Consider the following 19,708-nt stretch of genomic DNA (forward strand, 5'->3'; position numbering starts at 1 on the left):
GCTGTAGTAAGTACTGGTTCAACCACTGCCAAGTAAATCAGAACGTCAAAAGGTGTTTGCCTACAGCAGTCAGATTTTTTTTTTTTAAGCATCTTGGATACATTTGACGTGACGACAAATGCAGCGGTGAGCTTTTGATAGGTAGTTTCTGAAATTATCCTGCACATAATACACATAATATAGTCAGTTGCAAATGCAGCTGTGATGCGGAGTACAAGTGTGTAAAAACTGAATATTAAACAAATATCAAACATCCGGTCAATTTTACCGTGAAGCCTCCCCAACATTTACTTCCTCTGTCAATGATACAGTGAGATCAACTCGGTGAGGGTTTTTTGAGTATGTTTGGCAGCTTTACTTATCCTTTCATGTGTAGTAGTCGTACTGGTGGAGTTGTGTAATCCTCCATATGGTTCGTGGTGGAACAAAGTGTCGGTGAAAATTGCTCTTTACGACGACCGTTTTACGGCAAATATTACAAGGTTGGTTTGGTCTTGTCAACCCAAATAATTTCCAGGTTAGGGACGTGAACTTGAGTCTTTTTATCAACCCATTAAGGCCTAAAGCGCCTGGCAAAACATGCCTTTAAAACCTAAAGGTGACTTTTGAGTCACCCCAAAAACCTGAAGTTTTGCTGGAAATTCAACAATATTAAAAATAATTGATATTTTAGCTACTGAAGCAGATAGAAACATAATTGCCAACATTTTAGAGCTTACACTCGCGGCGTTCACATAAATTTAAGTTTATTATTATAAACCTTCAATATATACATATTTTTAAATCGACAAACAAATGTCGCATCTGTGGGTGTATAACTCCGAATATATTTACTTTCAACACTGGAGCGCAGTTAACATAACCTTGGGGGATCGGGGTAATTATTCGTCGTCCATTCAGTTACAAAGCCGTCAACATTTTCAACAAAAACATTTCTTAACAGTATGTCACTGTCGACTTGTTACACTGATTAGAATTCCTCCCGCGCCGTTGTCAAACGCGTCATTTATTTAATAACTCCCACGAATCTGCGTCAACCATAAACGCTCAAATAAAATTCCAGGACATGCTGTGAGGCCTACATCACCCTATCGTGGATATTCTGATACATTTCATTGGCTAAGAAACCAAGAATTGGTCAAAACACAACAAAATGACATGTCCGCTCTCCCGGGTTTAAAGGGAGAAGAGTGCAAGTGCGCTCCGGCCTTTAAAGGTAGAAGCGCGATCACGCGCTCCCGGCCTTAATGGATTAAATTACTTGCTAAGACAAAAGACAATTCAAACTCTATTTCCTCACTTTATAACACAGTTGTCTTCCATTCCATTCATGTAGATGAATACTACCCACTAACTTGCAGAATGAAAACTTATCACTTCCTCCTCCTTTGCAGTCTATGCAAGCTGATTCGCTGAATTAAGACTGGCATCTATTAATGCATGTTTTTTTTTTGTCAAGGGTCCATGAGGCGCACGCACAATGGGAGTTCACTCATACACTCCCTGGTGACCTTCATATACAATTTTCAACTCACCTGCGGGCCAGCACAGCTGATCTTACAGACGTCACAATAGTGGATTTGTGGGGGTTTTGGTGGCTGCTTAGGTCGGAGCTGCTTATTCTGAAAGGGAGGTTTCTTAGTGAAAGTGTTTCCAGTCCATGCTGCAGTTGCAGCCACAGCCGCCACTGCCTGTTTCTGGTGCTGCTGCTGCTGCTGTTGGTAATAACTTGAGGCAGCTGAATAGACTGCGGCTTCATATCCTGAATATGAGGTTCCTAGAAAATGGAAAAAAAAGGAAGAAAAAAGTTTGCATTGCATTTTTCCATCATTTTCTTTGCTGCTATTCCAATCTTAGATGGGACATGTGGTGGGGTACAATGAGCATAATAGCAAGGCTGTCATGTAATTTGTCGTCCGCAAATGCTCCCCCTTGCCCCGACAAAGATTATCCTGGGCTAAACCCTGTTCATACAGTAATAATATGGTGGTTTTGACATTATTTGTTTATTCCATCCCTCACCCCACCCCAAAACAGAACTGTTGTTTCACGTGTGTATTTTTGACATGTTTCTGGTTTGGAGCCTGACGAGAAGTACCAGTAAAAACTATCTTATACTATTCACCGTAAATCCCAAAGCATCACAAAATCTCCACTATTTAATTTATTTATCATAAAACATCAGATGTTAATAGTGCTGTCAATATTGAATATTTCTAGAATTGATTTGATCTATTTAATCAATTAATCAGATAAAATTTAATTTTGTATTATAGTGTTTTACAATAAAAAAAATTCAAGATTACACTTTATCAACTAATTATTGTTGTTATTATTTAGTAGTAAGAAAAACAACTGCAAAACAATTACCGTAATTTCTGGACTATAAGCCGCATCAGACTGTAAGCCGCAGGTCTTTTAATGTTACTGCACCAGGTTCCCGGTACTTTCTTTTCCATACTGAGGGCGCAAATTGTCTTGCTCTCGTTCTGTCTCTTCTACTGTATTTGGGCTCACTTGGTTTGGTTGGCTCTTGCGCTTCCTTTATAGTGCGCTCCATTGTAATCTGATGGATAAGCCGCACCTTTGTATTAGACGTAGGGTCGACTATAAGTGAAAAAAAATAGCGGTTTATAGTTCAGAAATTACTCTAAGCAATATCACACGAGAGATTTCACCAAACTTTTTTTAAACTGATTCAGATACTGGTTCATTCATTGTTTTCCAAAGTAACAGCAGAGCAGATGTTTGCAAAATTCTTATTTTGACTAAACACAAAAGATAATCAGTCTGCTTTCATTAAGAACTACAGAAATCAGAGAAACTATACTGTTGAAAGGCTGAAATCAGAGGATTTGGACAATTTTAAGTTAAACAATGGCTCTAAATTAACTTATTAAAATAGCTGTTGATTAATGTAATTAATCGATTAGTTGCTGATTAAACGATACATTTTTACGCCTCTAACAAATTACTATGCATATCACTGGCGTCTGGGAATAGCATTGTATGTCCAAAATCGTCACTTTTCAGGAGACCCCAAGGACCACGTTTTTTTCCCAACCATTAACATTGCACCATCAAAGGGAACAAGCCATTTTTAACACTTTAGATTAGTTACTAGTGGGGTATCCATCCAATTGTTTCAAATTTTTTAAGATAAGAATGAAAATGCGCCAAACGGACATGCAACTTAAGCCCCATTCCATCTGTTCTTCTTTTGCGAATATTGAGAGGAGACTCCGCCGCTGTAGGTGGAGGTATACACCATATAGAGATGGGATCCACCAGTACTTTACAAGAAGAAGAAGAACAGGAAGCGACTGTACCATGCGATGACATTATATGCGTTTGCTTTTGTAATTCTTAATAAACCATAGCGTTTCTTTGCTGTTTTCCATCTAAAATTGCATTAGTATTCGCTTCTTTAATTAATTCCAAAAATATTTCAGTTTCGCCATCCCTCCAAACATACCTTACTTTATCATCAGACATTGCTTTGGGACTACAGACGTACGTGTGACGTAATATCCGGAATATCTAAACGCGTGACATGTATCCGGTGTTGTCAGCGTTTATTTGCAAAACCTGTTTCCATAGGCAAAATTTTTTTTTTTTCACACTTAACCCCCCTGGGAGGCGAATTTTGGGGCCTTTTTTCAAATTTCTAGCGTTTTCATTCAGTTTTATTTTCGCATTTCTTGAAAATTCAAATAAGAATATGTGGATGTAAACCCAACTAGTAATTCATATAAATGTCGCCAACACATGTGCACTGACCAAAAGTATATACATTTTTAAAAAACAACATTAAATTTGCCAATTGTGATTTATGAGGTTGTGGTCCGACGCCAGCGATATAATACTTAAATTTTTGAGCATGGATACCATGGATAGTGATACCACATTGTAACTTGTCATGGTCATTAAACTAACCTTGCAGCCGAGCTGAAGCTCAGCATGACATGATGACACAGTAAGATGATTCCCAGCAGGCAGTTAATACAGGATTAACATGGTACAAGTTTAATTTCTAGGGATGCACGATAATATTGGTGGCCGATAATTATCGGCAATTATTGGCCGATTTGACGTCATACAGATAAACCAGATAATAAAGAAATCTGCCGATAATAATAGAGATGCCACGTTGGTCCATCTGTTGTAGCTCAAGTTGTGCCTAACTCCTCAAATGCTCCCCTCTCCTATGATAATGTCGTATATTTGTGGCATCATAATCCGCGCGACCTCGTGACCACAAAAGATGCATTATGTGTGGGCTTTCTTTACTGTCCTGTTATGGGAAAGAAAAACATTTAACACGTATTAACATAAGTTTATACTGTATTGTGGACACCTGTATTTTCTTTAACAATGGGCTTTTCACTTCTTGTACATGAAGCAATATCAAAGTGACCTTGACTAATAGGTCTGCTTGGAACAGACTGCTTGCTTTCCTGTCTAGCTGACCCTTGCTTTCTCCTCCCCAAAAATATATAAAAGAAACCCAAAAGACACATTGTTTTCTCGCCCAACTACTGAAAATTCCACAACACTCCCCAAAATGTTACCCTTGCAGTTTTTTGTTGCTTTTTTAAAACATGACTGTTTTGTTTTGGCAAACTCAAAATGAGTTACTGGTCGTCTTTGAAGCAGAGGTATCAATAAATTCAGCTTCATGGTGCTTTATGCAATGTTTCAATGTATTTGTACATGTTAGACTTAAAGTAGGATTTGAAAGTATATTTGTATTCAAGTTAATTTTGCAAACAATTATCGACATCGACACTTTCTAAATGATTGGTTTATGGTATCGGTTGAAAACAGCATTACCGTGCATCACTATTAATTTCACAACTTGTAGGTGGGCAGGCACTCAAAACACCCAAACATTTGTATACAAGAAAAGTATATTTTCCATAAAAGGTCGCCTTTTAGGATTATGTGTCATTATTAAGACACCTGCATAGACGATCTACAAAGCTGTAAAGATATCCATGTCACCGTTTGACATGATATCCATTCGCGACAATCTACCAGCAGCTATATTGTTTTGAGTTGATGTGACATAGAATAAACATCAACTATTAACTACGGTATGTTGTTGTGAGCAAACCACCACCATATTTTGCAGAGACAAGACACTTACCGGAGTAGGTGACAGCATTTGTGCTGTAAGTTGGACTCTGGGAATATGACGGGACCACGGAAGCGGCAGCCACAGGCTGGACAGTGGATGTCACGGGGTAGATGGGGAAAGAGGATGTTGCAGGACTGGGTGCAGATGGCTTAATCACAGACACCTGACGAGTCTGCTGTGTCTGGGTGTATGATGTTACCCCCTGACTATACCCTGGTTTAGGGGCTGGTGAACCAAAAGTAGATATTCACAGGCCTTGTTATCATGACAATTGAAAAACTTAACTGAGATCATTTGGGTCATTAGGCCAAACTGACAATGTTCAAAGTAATGTAGAAATGAAGTAAACCAGGAAGAAAATAATTCATATCTTGGTTCAGTAAATAAATTTCACACAAAACAATTTCATTTACAATCAAGAGAACTAAAACAGTGCCCAATGGTGGCATAAAATATAGGATAACAGTGACGTGGAGTTAAAAAGCCACAGAGAGCTAAAAATGTATGAATTCTTCAAGAAAGCATTTACCTGTTTGATAGTAGGACTCCGCAACAGTCGGTTGTGGCTGAGCAGCAGCCGCCACCACTGCAGTTGCTGTTGGCTGCTGGTAATACTGCTTGGTGTCATATGCAACAGCAGAAGCTGTGGACCGGACATATGAGTAGGAGTCCTGAAAATGAAAACATTAACAGTCATATTATGGCTTTTCTAATTCCCTCATCTTCAATACAAATGCATTTGTAGTGAAATGCATTTTCACCAGAAAGACTCAACTTGGGCATCAGAAATTATTCCCTACATTCCATTTCATCTGACCAGAGAAACTGAGTTACAGAAGTTGCCGACCAAAACTGTTGAAAAATTGAAGACAGCAGTTTTGGAGTTGTTGAAGTCGGCAGAGAGATCCTCTCATCTTATTTCATTGAGAGCAAAGACATATTACGTTTACATGCACTTTTTCATTTTAGAGCTGACAGGTTTTTGACCTTTGTCCTCTATTTGCACAAATATGTTATTGCCAATTTTATTTTAATTCCAATTTCCAGGAGGAAATAAACATGTTAGTTTACATACACTTTACTTTTTCAGTGTTATAATCAACGTTCTTGTTTTTTTTACCATATGTACAAATACTGTAGGTTATGTGCAAATTTTTGCATTTAAATCAATATTGAATCTCAACCTTAAGAATCAAAATAGAATTCAATCACAACCTAAGGCTTGTATCTGTCACTGAGCAGCAAAGTTCCCATAACTACCATTCTTCTTCATCATCTTTTTATTCTTTTTAAAGTGTCAAAGAAGATGAAGAAAAAGAACAGATTATTTTAAAGAAAGACCTACATATCCCAATACAGTGGCGTAAATATTGACTGTGCAGCCGTCGCACCGGGGCGCAAGGGCCCATGACAGAAGAAAGAAAGAAAGAAAGAAAGAAAGAAAGAAAGAAAGAAAGAAAGAAAAAAAGAAAGAAAGAAAGAAAGAAAGAAAGAAAAAAAACATAAACAGGAAAAAATGTTTTATTTATTTATTTTGTGTTCTATTTTGTAAATAGGATCTTGACGGGTCAGTCACGCTGTGGGACGTGGAAATTATCATTTAATCACCTGCCTTCGGTATGTCAGTTACGATGGGTCTCGATGATGAGGAATTGGAAAAAAAAGTGGTAGCTCGTGTGTGTGCGCCATCGTCGTCGTCATGCTTTGCAAACTAAAAAAAATGCGGCGGGCAAAAAGAAAAGAACAACATGATGACGTAAAAGCTATATATATATTAAAAAAAAAGCTCAAATAGACGTGGTTTCAGTCCAGGCCACGTGCCCTGCTTCCTGCACTGGAGTTGAGCAGTGGCTTGCCGGCAGCTGGCTCGTTTGCAGAAGCGACATCCTGCTTCTCCCCGTGGTCAAAAGGTGATGGGAAGCGCTGCCTCAGGGGATGAATTTGGCGGATTCGGCTATGCCCACATGTGGACCAGTTACATGTACTATTTTGTCCATAAATGGAGGACCCTGCCTCCTGCGCAAAAAGCTCCTGTATAGGCAGGCCCCCGTATAATAACAATTGGCTCAGGGCCACTGGACCATTCTCCAGATACAATAAACAAGGAGACAAGCGTTTTTCTGACAAATACTACTTTGGACCCAAGGAGCTTTTTTATGAAATGCAGTTAGTGGGATTCAAATCTATGGCAAAATACTTTTTTTTTTTCCCCCCATAGTGAGCCTTTTGTATATATTCAAACAGATTTAAGTTTGTAAAACAGAATATAATGTATTGGGGGAAAAATCTGGTATTTTTAATGCTCAATATAAATATCACAATATTAAAATTGGACGCCCTGCAAAAGTCCTTGGTTACAAATAGCACTTCTCTCAAATGGCTGTGTGCACGCACGTGTTTGTGTGCTTGCTTGTGTGTGTGAGGTGTGTGGGTGGGTGCCAAATGGCACATTTGAACAATGTTGTGAGCAGAGGTGGACTTGCCATTGGGAATTCCGGGATTTTTCCAAACGGCCGGTCTGATTGAAGCAACGCGCTCTGAGCATTAGTGCTGTCACTATCAATTTTTTTTTTAAAAATGATTGTCCAGGTTTTTTTCCTATGTAGAAAGTGCGGAGGCGGCCACCACCACCTAATTTGCTCGCCGCCTCCAGCCTGAGCGACTGATATCGCTAAACACAGCCGCTACATCAGCTCCAGCTTCGGGTATGGCGGCTTTAGAGACCGCAGGAAGTAGGGTGACCAACGTTTGAAGCTCAATTCATGCAACCCGCAAAATGTCATGTCCCGCAAAATCAGTGCTTGCCCTAATAATAATAATAATAATAATAATAATAATAATTAGTGATGCACCGAATATTTGGCCACCGAAGATTTTCGGCCGAAAATTTGCCATTTGGCTGAAAAAAAATTCAAACCGAAAGAATATGACCGAAAGAGGATGTTGTGGTGATGCAAGCAAAAAAAATTATAATAAAAATAAACGCTGTAAGCGTCTGTTTGAATTAAACACTAAACCAATGATCCCTTTTTGAAATACACGTTTTAAGGTTAACTCTTTGACTGCCAAAAACGTTAACCGTTTAGTAAAATCCTACGGAGGAGCGCCAAAGACGTTAAAAGACGTTCAAGTTTTTTTTGGGGGGAACGGGTGGAGGAAAGCCTTGGCCAGCTGTGCTGAAAGTATCAAGCAGATCTAGTTAGTATAATGACTATTTTTGGCCCCTAGATGGCAGCGATGACTCTCTTTGGACAAGATCGGGTAGGAGTCAGTAGTGGAAGACGTGAGGCGGAGCGAGAGTGTTGAGGGGACAATGGCTGAGAAAGCGAAAATGGCGACCGGTGGCAAGAAGCTCACGCTTGATCGTTTTTTTCAAAGAAGAGAAGCATCAACCAGTGCTAAAGAGCATATTTTATATATTCATATGGTGACTCCGAGGTTGACGCCGAAGTTGGAAGCGTTGGACGCGGCGGCTATGATCATGTCATAAAGCCTCACCGGCTAGCGATGCTAACGCTAGAAAACGCGGAGCACAACCGAGCACTTCTGCTCAGGCGGACGTTGAATCGGACGACGAAGAGTGCCCCGAGTCCAATGCATATTCATCGGAGGAGTGGGTACAGCCTGATCACGGAGAAGACACTGGTTATGGACTACGATGACGTTTTCGTCACCATCGCCCTTGCTGAAAAAAAAAATATCCTAGAGTAAAACTGCAGATTCTATTTGCCTTTGTGATGACAGACCTTTGATGCGTTTGCATGCAGCTACAGTAAAAGATGGTGCACATTTTTCAGAAGTGCTCTGGCAATAATTTAGCTACAGTATGGAGAAGACACTGGTTATGGACTACGATGCCACCATGAATGGAGCGGATAAGATGGATCAGAACATCTCTTACCACCCGGTATAGGAACTGAAGGACAATGAGGAAGCCAGACGTAACACCACCGTAACGTCACTGTATCATGATCCTGAGAGTAGACCTGATGGCAACATGGCCAAACACACACTGCAGTATATACACTTGCTATTCCCTGGAAAAAAAAAGCCAGCAAAAAAGTGTAGCGTCTGCAATCGCAGTGAAACCAATCTGTTGTACAAATCCTGCTGCTTCCCCTTGCACGCAGGGGAGTGTTACAAAAAGAAAAACTGTATATGAAACATCCACACAATTGTAAATAGTACCACGGTTGCACACATTTGTAAATAGTTTGCCAAATTGTTACTGTTGAATGTAAATAAACGTATTTTGCTATCAAAAAACACTTTTTCATTGTTGGTGGTAGTGTTTAACAAAAGTAAAGCACTGTTTAGGTGTTTGTGGCATCATTCATGGGAAAAAAAAGGTGGTGTTGTAAGTAAATTCCCTAGAGTGCATGAAATAATATCGTTTCACAAAAAGCTTGATTTCGCCGTATTTTGTTTCAAAACAGAGCATTTGGGTGAAACTAACCATTTTCTATTGTTGATTACTAAAAAACGGAATAAGGTAGAAACAAACTTTTTTTTCTGATGAAAGATGAGAGTCCAATCTTTCATTTGGTAGTATGTGTGTTTCCATAGTCCAAACACAAAATTTTCTGTGGACCTTGAAAGATCAGTCAAAATGCTTAAATCGGCTGGCACCCACGGCATCCCTTTTCTGAAAACGTCTGGCAGTCAAAGAGTTAATACTTTTATTTTACAAAAATAAAACCTAATAAAATAAAAAAGTATCACAATACGTTTTAGATGGTTACTTAATTACCAGGATCCGGATTGGATCGTGACAGGAGTGGATTGTCCCAGCCCTAGTGTTTTTTAAGCAATTAATAATTGCCATTCAGCCACTAGATGGTGCACTAACAGAGGACCTACAAATCAGATCACAGCCACCATTGCAATACTGCAAAAATAAAGTCTGTGTATAAAACACGGACGCACCGAACCGGCAGCGGTTTGAGGCAGAAAATACGGGTCGCTCCATTTATAAAGTAAACTTATCCAACTTTGTCGACTTTTTCCTCCCAGCCCTACAGAGCATATTTCCGAACCCACGCGCGACAAGCTCTATGTTTATGGTTTCCTACCTCAAATAACTTAAGTATCGAAAGTATCGTTATACAAGTAGGGCCTAACGATTTGGAAAATACTTTTAATTGCAATTCCCCCCTCTATGTTCTATCTTAATTGTTCAAGACCTACATGACCATAAAATCAAGCTGTGTACCTGGTAGTTTTGTGAGGTGACTGGTGGTGGTGGTGGAGGAACTTCAGGCTGCCGCTGAGTGTAGCCATAGTCAGCTGTAGCATGAGTTGGCTGGTATCCCCCGTATGCTGCAGCAGTAGCAGCCACTGCAACTGGTGCAGGCCGAGCAACGGCTACTGTCGCTGCTGTGGGAGCGTAGGCTGCTGCCACAGTGTGAGCTGCCACAGGTGCTTGATGAACTGTATAACTGGCCACCGTGGTGGGATGGGTGTATGCTACACCGGCAGCTGGCTGCTGACTGGCAGGAGAAAATACAAAGCAGTTTTTAGTTATGTGTTGCATCTTACAGCATCATAAACATTCTCTGCAAAACAAGATCACCATTATTTCTCAACATGTCTTGAAGTACAACATTTTTTTTTTTTAACATCATTACAACTAGTACAGAAGCCAATCTCAATCTGTGGTATTTTTCTCAATGAAACAGCACGAATACTGCAAAAAACAAACAAACAAATAAAATAATAATAATAGCAATAATTCAGGGTCGTCTAGCTATTTCATGAGCCCAAAAACATTTCATTTGACTGAAAACTTTTTATTCTTAATATGACTACGGTCAAATTTTGCAGTGCACAGATTCTTTTTAAATAATATTTTACATGACAAGTGTAATCTTGTCCAAACTGGGAGATTTTCAAACACAAATAAAAGGGGCCGCTTGGTGTGGCGATTTTAAAAAAAAACGACATCAATTTGATGCAATTTGAAAATAAATAAATAAATCAAACAAAACCAAAAGACTATCAATGAAGAATAATCTTTATATACATTGTCATATTATGCTATGGGTTGGGAGGGTTACTTTTAAAATGTATTCAGAGTTTCTAGTTGCCTGTTAAAGAATGTAGTTAGTAATGTAATTCAACTACAATAATAGTAAAGTAAATGGACGGACAAGCCCCGGGTACTTCAATGAAAAAAATGCCCCCATTTTTGGGCCTTGGCACTTGTAGGGTGACCATATTTTCAAACCCCCAAAAGAGGACACTCGGTCCGGCCTCAAAATCGTGGTACCAGTCACTGTAACACGGTGCACTCCACCTTGGACCTTTTCATGAATTTATAAAACCCACAGACGTCGGACAGGACGTAAAAAAGTGGTCTGTTCTCCCAAAAGAGGACGTTTTCGTCACCATCGCCCTTGCTGAAAAAAATATATATCCTAGAGTAAAACTGCAGATTCTATTTGCCTTTGTGATGACAGACCTTTGATGCGTTTGCATGCAGCTACAGTAAAAGATGGTGCACATTTTTCAGAAGTGCTCTGGCAATAATTTAGCTACAGTATGGTACATGAAAACATTATTCCTCGCTCGTAACTCACCTTTGGTTTAAAGTACGTCTAAAAAAATTACACAACATTGTTGTCCCGTATATTTTTTATTTATTCACTCATTTTTGTTTAAAATAAACAGTTTATAACCTGCTAGTGATTAGAATAATACTATTGTCCTAAGGCAAAATCTAAAATCACTCCAAAATTCCATTATTTGCAAGTGAAAAATAAGAGTTGAAGTCTAAACTCCCCACTGTTTAATGAAATTCTGATGGGCAGGCAATGTAAATTGTCACAAACTGATTATCTTGTTTCCCTGAACACACTGGAGATATTACTCTGAAGGCCTGCTCACATCCAACTGGAGCAGAATACTGTCACTTCCCCCTCCCCCTCCCCCTCCCCCCGGCATGAACAATGGCAGCAGTGGAAAACATTCCACTATCGAGTAAACTGTATGGACACAAACAGTGAGCGACGACCTTCTCGATCATAAGAAAGCTCGCAGAGAGGTGATCGCCTTACCTATACTGCGCAGCAGCGCCATGGGTGAATCCAAAGTAATTGCCGGTAGCCATTTTGGCATCTTCACCAAGCCGGCTGGGCACTGCGGAGGACAGATACAGGGTTACGCTAAGCTAACGGTTAGCAACAAGCTAAACGGAGCACTCTAACGACAAATGAGCTTGTTATGTCAATACCGTTTCGACAGCTCTGTAAATAGTAAACATGAATGTTGCAGTGACACCTACCATAGGTGAAGGATACAACAGGACATATGGGAATCATTGGTTTCGTATGTTCTATCGACGATCGAGTAGGTCAGCGTATTTGTATTACATGTCGTACCCGGAAATGGCGTATTAGTGCCTGCGCGTCAGTGCGCGTGCGCGTGCGCGATAGCCAACACAAACGGCGAGAGACAGACGGAACACCAGATCCATGTACAATAGTACATACATGTATTTTAGAGGGCAAAATCACTATAAAGTGTCTTTAGTGTCCTCACCGGTGATCATGAAAATTGAGCGAGGGTTAGAGGAATCATTCAGAGAGCTAGTGGCTACTAGTCTGTAGGACATTGTGTAGGACTAACTATTAATTCATAAAAAAATAAATATATATATTGATTTAAATAAATACGCAAAAAAAAGTTCCATCACATCAACAAATATTTTTTTGTATGGATAAAAAACATAGGTCTGACCGCGCTGACATCTTTTGCTGATCTTTCTGCTGCAGATACCTGAAAGAGAAGAACTTAGCGAACATAGCTATTGGTGGTAGGCTGGCAAAGAGTGGTCTCTCTAGGGACCGTAGTGCACGTGCTTCAAAATCCATCCATCCATCCATCCATCCAGCCATCTACTTTATCCAGATTCGGGTCGCAGGGGTAGCAGTTTTAGCAGGGAAGCCCAGACTTCCTTCTCCTCAGCCACTTCGTCTACTCCTTCGGTAGGATTCCAAGGCGTTACCCAGGCCACCCTAGAGACATAGTCTCTCCAGCCTGTGCTAGGTTGTCCCCAGGGCCTCCCGCAGGGAAGGAAATGCCCAGAACACCTCTAGGAGGCAACTGAACCAGATGACTGAGCCAGCTGGCTCCTCTCAACGTGGACGAAGTTTCTTGCCATTATGTATGGTTCAATTTGTAGCTACTACATTGTACTGTACAACCCGAACAAGGTTTTACAGTCCACAAAAATCATTTCAGCAAAACAAGTTTTGATCATGTACTGTATACAGTATATATAATATATGTTCATCATCACATTTTGCCAGAAATTACTTGCTCACCCCGTCATTACTGTCCCTTTTTTATTTTTGAGAGAGAGAGATTGCTCAGTATTGTTCATTCGGTAATCTTACCGATTTGGCATGTCATCATCATTGCTCTCTCTTTTTTTCCTTTTTCTTTTTTTGTATGGCTTGAGTGTGTGCGTGTGGGTGTGTGTGTGCATATTTGCGTGTGTGTGAGTGTGTGCTCATTAATTCACCTAAAACCTATTAAAAATCCCATACCGTTCACCTAAACCGAATACTTCAGAATCCAGCTTGAGTCGTGAGGTTGTCAGGAGACCCGAGGAAGGATCAAAGAAAATAAAGGAAAGTGAAACCCAGCACCGACCAGACATCACCTACTACCCACCGGGTTACCAACCAGAATCTTTCACCAACTACAGAAACATATAAATTCCAACAAATTAGGGAGACCTCAAAAGACTAAAGGAAAGACTGAGGAAAGGAAGGAAGGATAGATGAAGCAGAGTGAGATCCACAGACATCAGCCTCCACCGATTCAATGACCAGAGGAAGAAGCAGATTGTGTTTGAATTTTGGTAGATGCTAGTGTGGTGGATCTGGCATGCATAAAAACCTCCACCAAAGACGGGAGGACAGAGCAAGCACAACCCCTAGGGCCCCCCCAGGCTGCGGCAGCGCCAAGGCACAACCACTGGCCCCTGTGGGGCCACCGGCCGGAGAGCAAAGCCAGGAGCCCGGAGAGACCCCCACCCCAACACGGCCCGCGCCCCAAGCCCAACGCAGCAGAACGAGGCACGGGCCTTATGTGTCTATTAACAAAGTATATTGTGTAAAACTAGTGCAGTGAGTTAAGAGGAGCGACCAGCGGGGCCTCTCCCAAACCGGCGGGGGGGGGGGACAGGAGCCACACCCGCCCCCATCACCAACATGAAAATAAGTGTTGGCAGTGTTTTGTAAACACTGGAGACAAATGTCGCCGTCTGAGAGTCCCATTTCTTCATCATATATTGAGTAATATATGTTCTATGAATAATTTTGTATTGGATAAGTTTTAAATTTGTGTGTTTTGTCATTTTAAAAATGTTTTCACAAACTTGAATCCAAAAGTCAAATTCTGGAGCTATAGACAATTTTGTCTCCCATTTCGAGATGGGTAAATACATTTTATCTGTATACGAAAGAAACTATATTTTTGAGAGTTTTTTGTTGTTGTCGGAGAAAGCTTTGTAATATCTTTAGCTAAAACAGGCGGTTGGAGCGTACCTGGAGTGTTGGTATTTGTTTCTTTATCATATTTTTAACTTGCAGATAGTGTAAAAAAAAAAGTTTTTTATTTTGTATTTTTGGAGCAAGGATGTATATGTTATAAACATATTATCTGAGAAAAGATGGTGGAGATGTGTAATTATTTTCTGCTCCCACACAACTAAATAAAACGATTGGTTGTTAAGTTGAAAGTCGGGGTTATGCCATATGGGAGAAAGCCCGCAAGGCTCCAATTGGGCATTTGTAATATCTAGTGCCTTCCACCAGGCGGTCAGGGTGGAAGAAAGGAAGACCACATTTCCTATGAGGACAAGCGGGTTGCAGTGTTTTTTAATGTTTTATTTTTAGCTCATCCAAGTTAGTGAAAGCCTGGCCAATGTTGATCCTTGACTGTCCTTTCATCCGGGGTAGCTTTTGACGCATGCCATAAAGCAGTCAGCACATTTGTAGTTTTTTATGTAACAGTGTTCCTACCATCTTCCTCAAAGTTACTTAGTGCCTGTAAAAATGATACAGACCCCCTCAGGCCATTGCAAAGATAACATTCAACTAGTTTTAAGTCAATGTTTCATCAGAAAAGTTATGAAAATATTTTATTAAGGTTGGAAAGTTCCATAGTGCTGCTTTAAAGTATATATCTGAGTAAGAAAAAGAAAAAAATATATACATTTTTAAATGACCTTCATTAGACGGTATGTAAATGTAAGAAACACTCCCCTTCAAAAGGCTTTGCTAATTTCTTGAGAAAGTTGAAAATGAAACAAGAGACCAATATTTCAGCTTTTATTTCCTGGTATTTACATCTGAATCTGAAACAACACAAGATTGTTTTTTTTTTTTTTTTTTTAACCAACCTGTTTTAAACATACGAGCAAAAGTGTTAGAGGCTGGAGCATGTTTTTTGCCCAGGTGTGCCCTATTATATTGATTATTCAAACAATAAATAGTGTAAAATGTCTCCGGACAGTTTCACATTTGGATTTTGCCTGTGAAGACTACAATTTTAGTAGTTAGTGACGTTAGCTAAAACCAAGCAATTGTGAAAATAAACAATTATCAGTTACAGCCATTGCAAAAACATTGGTCATAACCAATATAACCTTTTGTATTTTGGAATGCCCTGAATTCCCAAGAATCCACTGGGGCAAGTAACAGATGTTGAACGGGTGGATGAAGAAAAACAACAGCAGTTGACAACAGAAACATTAGGAGCTGTCAAGAAAGATAAAACAACTACTGTTAAGTGACATAACTTGTATGTATGGTAGGAGTGGAGGTTATAAACATGTAGTAGACAAGTACTGATGTCACGTGACACTAAAAGATGCAAACCACTAGCGAGAGAAATAGGCCTGGCTGGAATTCAAGTACAAAGTTTTAGAAATTGATGTGACAAAGAAAAACCTTTACCATTGTGAAATAATCTGCTCATTATCAATATTACAACAACATATTATAACATTAGGCTACACAACTTCTTATGTGAAACTCACTGGAGGTATGTCATGTCTTGATCTCGCATTGCTTCATCTGGGACTGGCCACTAAATCTTTATTGACGTACAGTACAACATGAGAGCAGCAGCAAAATGAACACTCAAATGTAAAGAAATGTTATGGGACAATCCTGTGGGCAGTATTTTATTGAGAAATGGCTTGGTCAGAACCATCAAAAAGCCCAAAACGGGTCACAATACCGCTTAGGGGCTAATTAGAGGAATATGCAACCAAATTAATTTAGCGATCCTATGCAGCAATGACTCAAAACACTGGCAAAATGACAACCTAGTCAATCAAGGGCAAGAAGTAGGTTTTAGACGGGCCAAGGCAGTCTCCAGACTTAAACCCTATTGATAATTATTTTGACTAAAAGGGGCAACTGACAACGTGAGTGACCCCTAAAACTATCAATTTAAAAAGGCAGATGTGACGAAAGCCTGGAAAAGCATCACAAAAGAAGAATGCAAACGTTTGGTGCTGGTCAGACATTTAATTCAGTTCTTGCAACCATGGAATTTGTAAATAACTATTATGCCTTATCTACTTCATCTGATTGTAATAAGACAACACCTTTGCTCACTTAGAGCCAAATGAGGTATTATATTAAATATAATTCAAGGTAAGTTGTGTCTAAGATCCCTGGATGTAAATACCTGGAAATAAAAGCTCTTGTCTCATCATACAGGAACGATGAAGGAATTGGCCTTTCTGTTCCTACACACACATACATCCGTCCGTCCGTCTTCTTCCGCTTATCCGGGGTCGGGTCGCGGGGGCAGCAGCTTTAGCAGGGAAGCCCAGACTTCCCTCTCCCCAGCCACTTCAGCCAGCTCATCCGACGGGACCCCAAGGCGTTCCCAGGACAGCCGAGAGACATAGTCTCTCCAGCGTGTCCTGGGTCGTCCCCGGGGCCTCCTGCCGGTAGGACATGCCCGGAACACCTCCCCAGGGAGGCGTCCAGGAGGCATCCGAACCAGATGCCCGAGCCACCTCAACTGGTTCCTCTCAACGTGGAGGAGCAGCGACTCGACGCTGAGTCCCTCTCGGATGACCGAGCTTCTCACCCTATCTCTAAGGGAGAGCCCGGCTACCCTGCGGAGGAAACTCATTTCGGCCGCTTGTATCCGGGATCTTGTTCTTTCGGTCACGACCCACAGCTCGTGACCATAGGTGAGGGTAGGAACGTAGATCGACCGGTAAATCGAGAGCTTTGCCTTTCGGCTCAGCTCCTTCTTCACCACAACGGACCGATACAGCGTCCGCATTACTGCAGACGCTGCACCGATCCGCCTGTCGATCTCCTGCTCTAACCTACCCTCACTCGTGAACAAGACCCCAAGATACTTGAACTCCTCCACTTGGGGCAGGACCTCCTCCCCGACCCGGAGAGGGCACTCCACCCTTTTCCGACTGAGGACCATGGTCTCGGATTTGGAGGTGCTGATCCTCATCCCAACCGCTTCACACTCGGCTGCGAACCGCTCCAGTGAGAGCTGGAGGTCACGGCTTGAAGAAGCCAACAGCACCACATCATCTGCAAAAAGCAGAGATGCAATGCTGAGGCCACCAAACCGGACCCCCTCAACGCCTCGGCTACGCCTAGAAATTCTGTCCATAAAAGTTATGAACAGAATCGGTGACAAAGGGCAACCTTGGCGGAGTCCAACCCTCACCGGAAACAAATTCGACTTACTGCCGGCAATGCGGACCAGACTCTGACATCGGTCGTACAGGGACCGAATGGCCCGTATCAGGGGGCTCGGTAACCCATACTCCCGAAGCACCCCCCACAGAACTCCCCGAGGTACACGGTCAAACGCCTTCTCCAAGTCCACAAAGCACATGTGGACTGGTTGGGCGAATTCCCACGCACCCTCGAGGATCCTGCTGAGGGTGTAGAGCTGGTCCACTGTTCCACGGCCGGGACGAAAACCACACTGCTCCTCCTAGATCCGAGATTCGACCTCCCGACGGACCCTCCTCTCCAGCACCCCTGAATAGACCTTACCTGGGAGGCTGAGGAGTGTGATCCCTCTAAAGTTGGAACACACCCTCCGGTCCCCCTTCTTAAAAAGGGGAACCACCACCCCGGTCTGCCAATCCAGAGGCACCGTCCCCGATGTCCACGCGATGCTGCAGAGACGTGTCAACCACGACAGCCCCACAACATCCAGAGCCTTCAGGAACTCCGGGCGGATCTCATCCACCCCCGAGGCCCTGCCACCGAGAAGCTTTCCAACCACCTCGGCGACTTCGACCCCAGAGATAGGGGAGCCCACTTCAGAGTCCCCAGACCCTGCTTCCTCAAAGGAAGGCGTGTTGGTGGAATTGAGGAGGTCTTCGAAGTACTCTCCCCACCGGTTCACGACGTCCCGAGTCGAGGTCAACAGCACTCCGTCTCCACTATACACAGTGTTAACGGTGCACTGCTTTCCTCTCCTGAGACGCCGGATGGTGGACCAGAATTTCCTCGAAGCCGTCCGGAAGTCGTTTTCCATGGCCTCACCGAACTCCTCCCATGCCCGAGTTTTTGCCTCAGCGACCGCCAAAGCCGCATTCCGCTTGGCCAGCCGGTACCCGTCAGCAGCCTCCGGAGTCCCACAGGCCAAAAAGGCCCGATAGGACTCCTTCTTCAGCTTGACGGCATCCCTTACCGCTGGTGTCCACCAGCGGGTTTGAGGATTGCCGCCACGACAGGCACCAACCACCTTACGGCCACAGCTCCGATCGGCCGCCTCAACAATTGAAGCGCGGAACATGGTCCACTCGGACTCAATGTCCCCCGCCTCCCCCGGGACAATGGAGAAGCTCTGCCGGAGATGGGCGTTGAAACTCTTTCTGACAGGGGATTCTGCCAGACGTTCCCAGCAGACCCTCACAGTACGTTTGGGCCTGCCTGGTCGGACCGGCATCTTACCCCGCCATCGGAGCCAACACACCACCAGGTGGTGATCAGTTGACAGCTCCGCCCCTCTCTTAACCCGAGTGCCCAACACATACGGCCGCAAGTCCGATGACACGACTACAAAGTCGATCATCGAACTACGGCCTAGGGTGTCCTGGTGCCAGGTGCACATATGGACACTCTTGTGCTTGAACATGGTGTTCGTTATGGACAGTCCGTGGCGAGCACAGAAGTCCAGTAACAAAACACCACTCGGGTTTCGATCGGGGGGGCCATTCCTCCCAATCACGCCCCTCCAGGTCTCACTGTCATTACCCACGTGAGCGTTGAAGTCCCCCAGTAGAACGAGGGAGTCTCCAGGGGGTGCGCTCTCCAGCACACCCTCCAAGGACTCCAGAAAGGGTGGGTACTCTGAGCTGCTGTTCGGTGCATAAGCACAAACAACAGTCATGACCCGTCCCCCCACCCGAAGGCGGAGGGAGGCTACCCTCTCATTCACCGGGGTAAACCCCAACGTACAGGCGGCTAGCTGGGGGGCAATGAGTATGCCCACACCTGCTCTGCGCCTCTCACCGTGGGCAACTCCAGAGTGGAAGAGGGTCCAGCC

The 19,708-nt window shown here is 42.6% G+C and overlaps 1 protein-coding gene across 2 annotated transcripts in view; it reads right to left on the reverse strand.

Annotated features, from left to right (window-relative positions):
* Positions 1-12,580, reverse strand: part of zfr (zinc finger RNA binding protein) — a 38,515-nt gene extending 25,935 nt beyond the window's left edge. For both annotated transcript variants that reach the window (XR_013293343.1, XM_077560347.1), the window contains exons 1-6: positions 12,423-12,580; positions 12,196-12,277; positions 10,353-10,629; positions 5,670-5,811; positions 5,150-5,365; positions 1,536-1,777 (exon numbers count right to left, since the gene is read on the reverse strand). Coding sequence is in view for 1 of the 2 variants with exons in the window: in XM_077560347.1 (XP_077416473.1) it covers positions 1,536-1,777; positions 5,150-5,365; positions 5,670-5,811; positions 10,353-10,629; positions 12,196-12,277; positions 12,423-12,459 (996 nt within the window). In the remaining variant the exon portion in view is untranslated. The remainder of the gene's footprint in view (positions 1-1,535; positions 1,778-5,149; positions 5,366-5,669; positions 5,812-10,352; positions 10,630-12,195; positions 12,278-12,422) is intronic.
* Between the last annotated feature and the right edge of the window lie 7,128 nt (positions 12,581-19,708).

Source organism: Vanacampus margaritifer, chromosome 3 (genome assembly GCF_051991255.1).
Source record: "Vanacampus margaritifer isolate UIUO_Vmar chromosome 3, RoL_Vmar_1.0, whole genome shotgun sequence".
Classification (NCBI taxonomy): Eukaryota; Metazoa; Chordata; class Actinopteri; order Syngnathiformes; family Syngnathidae; genus Vanacampus; species Vanacampus margaritifer.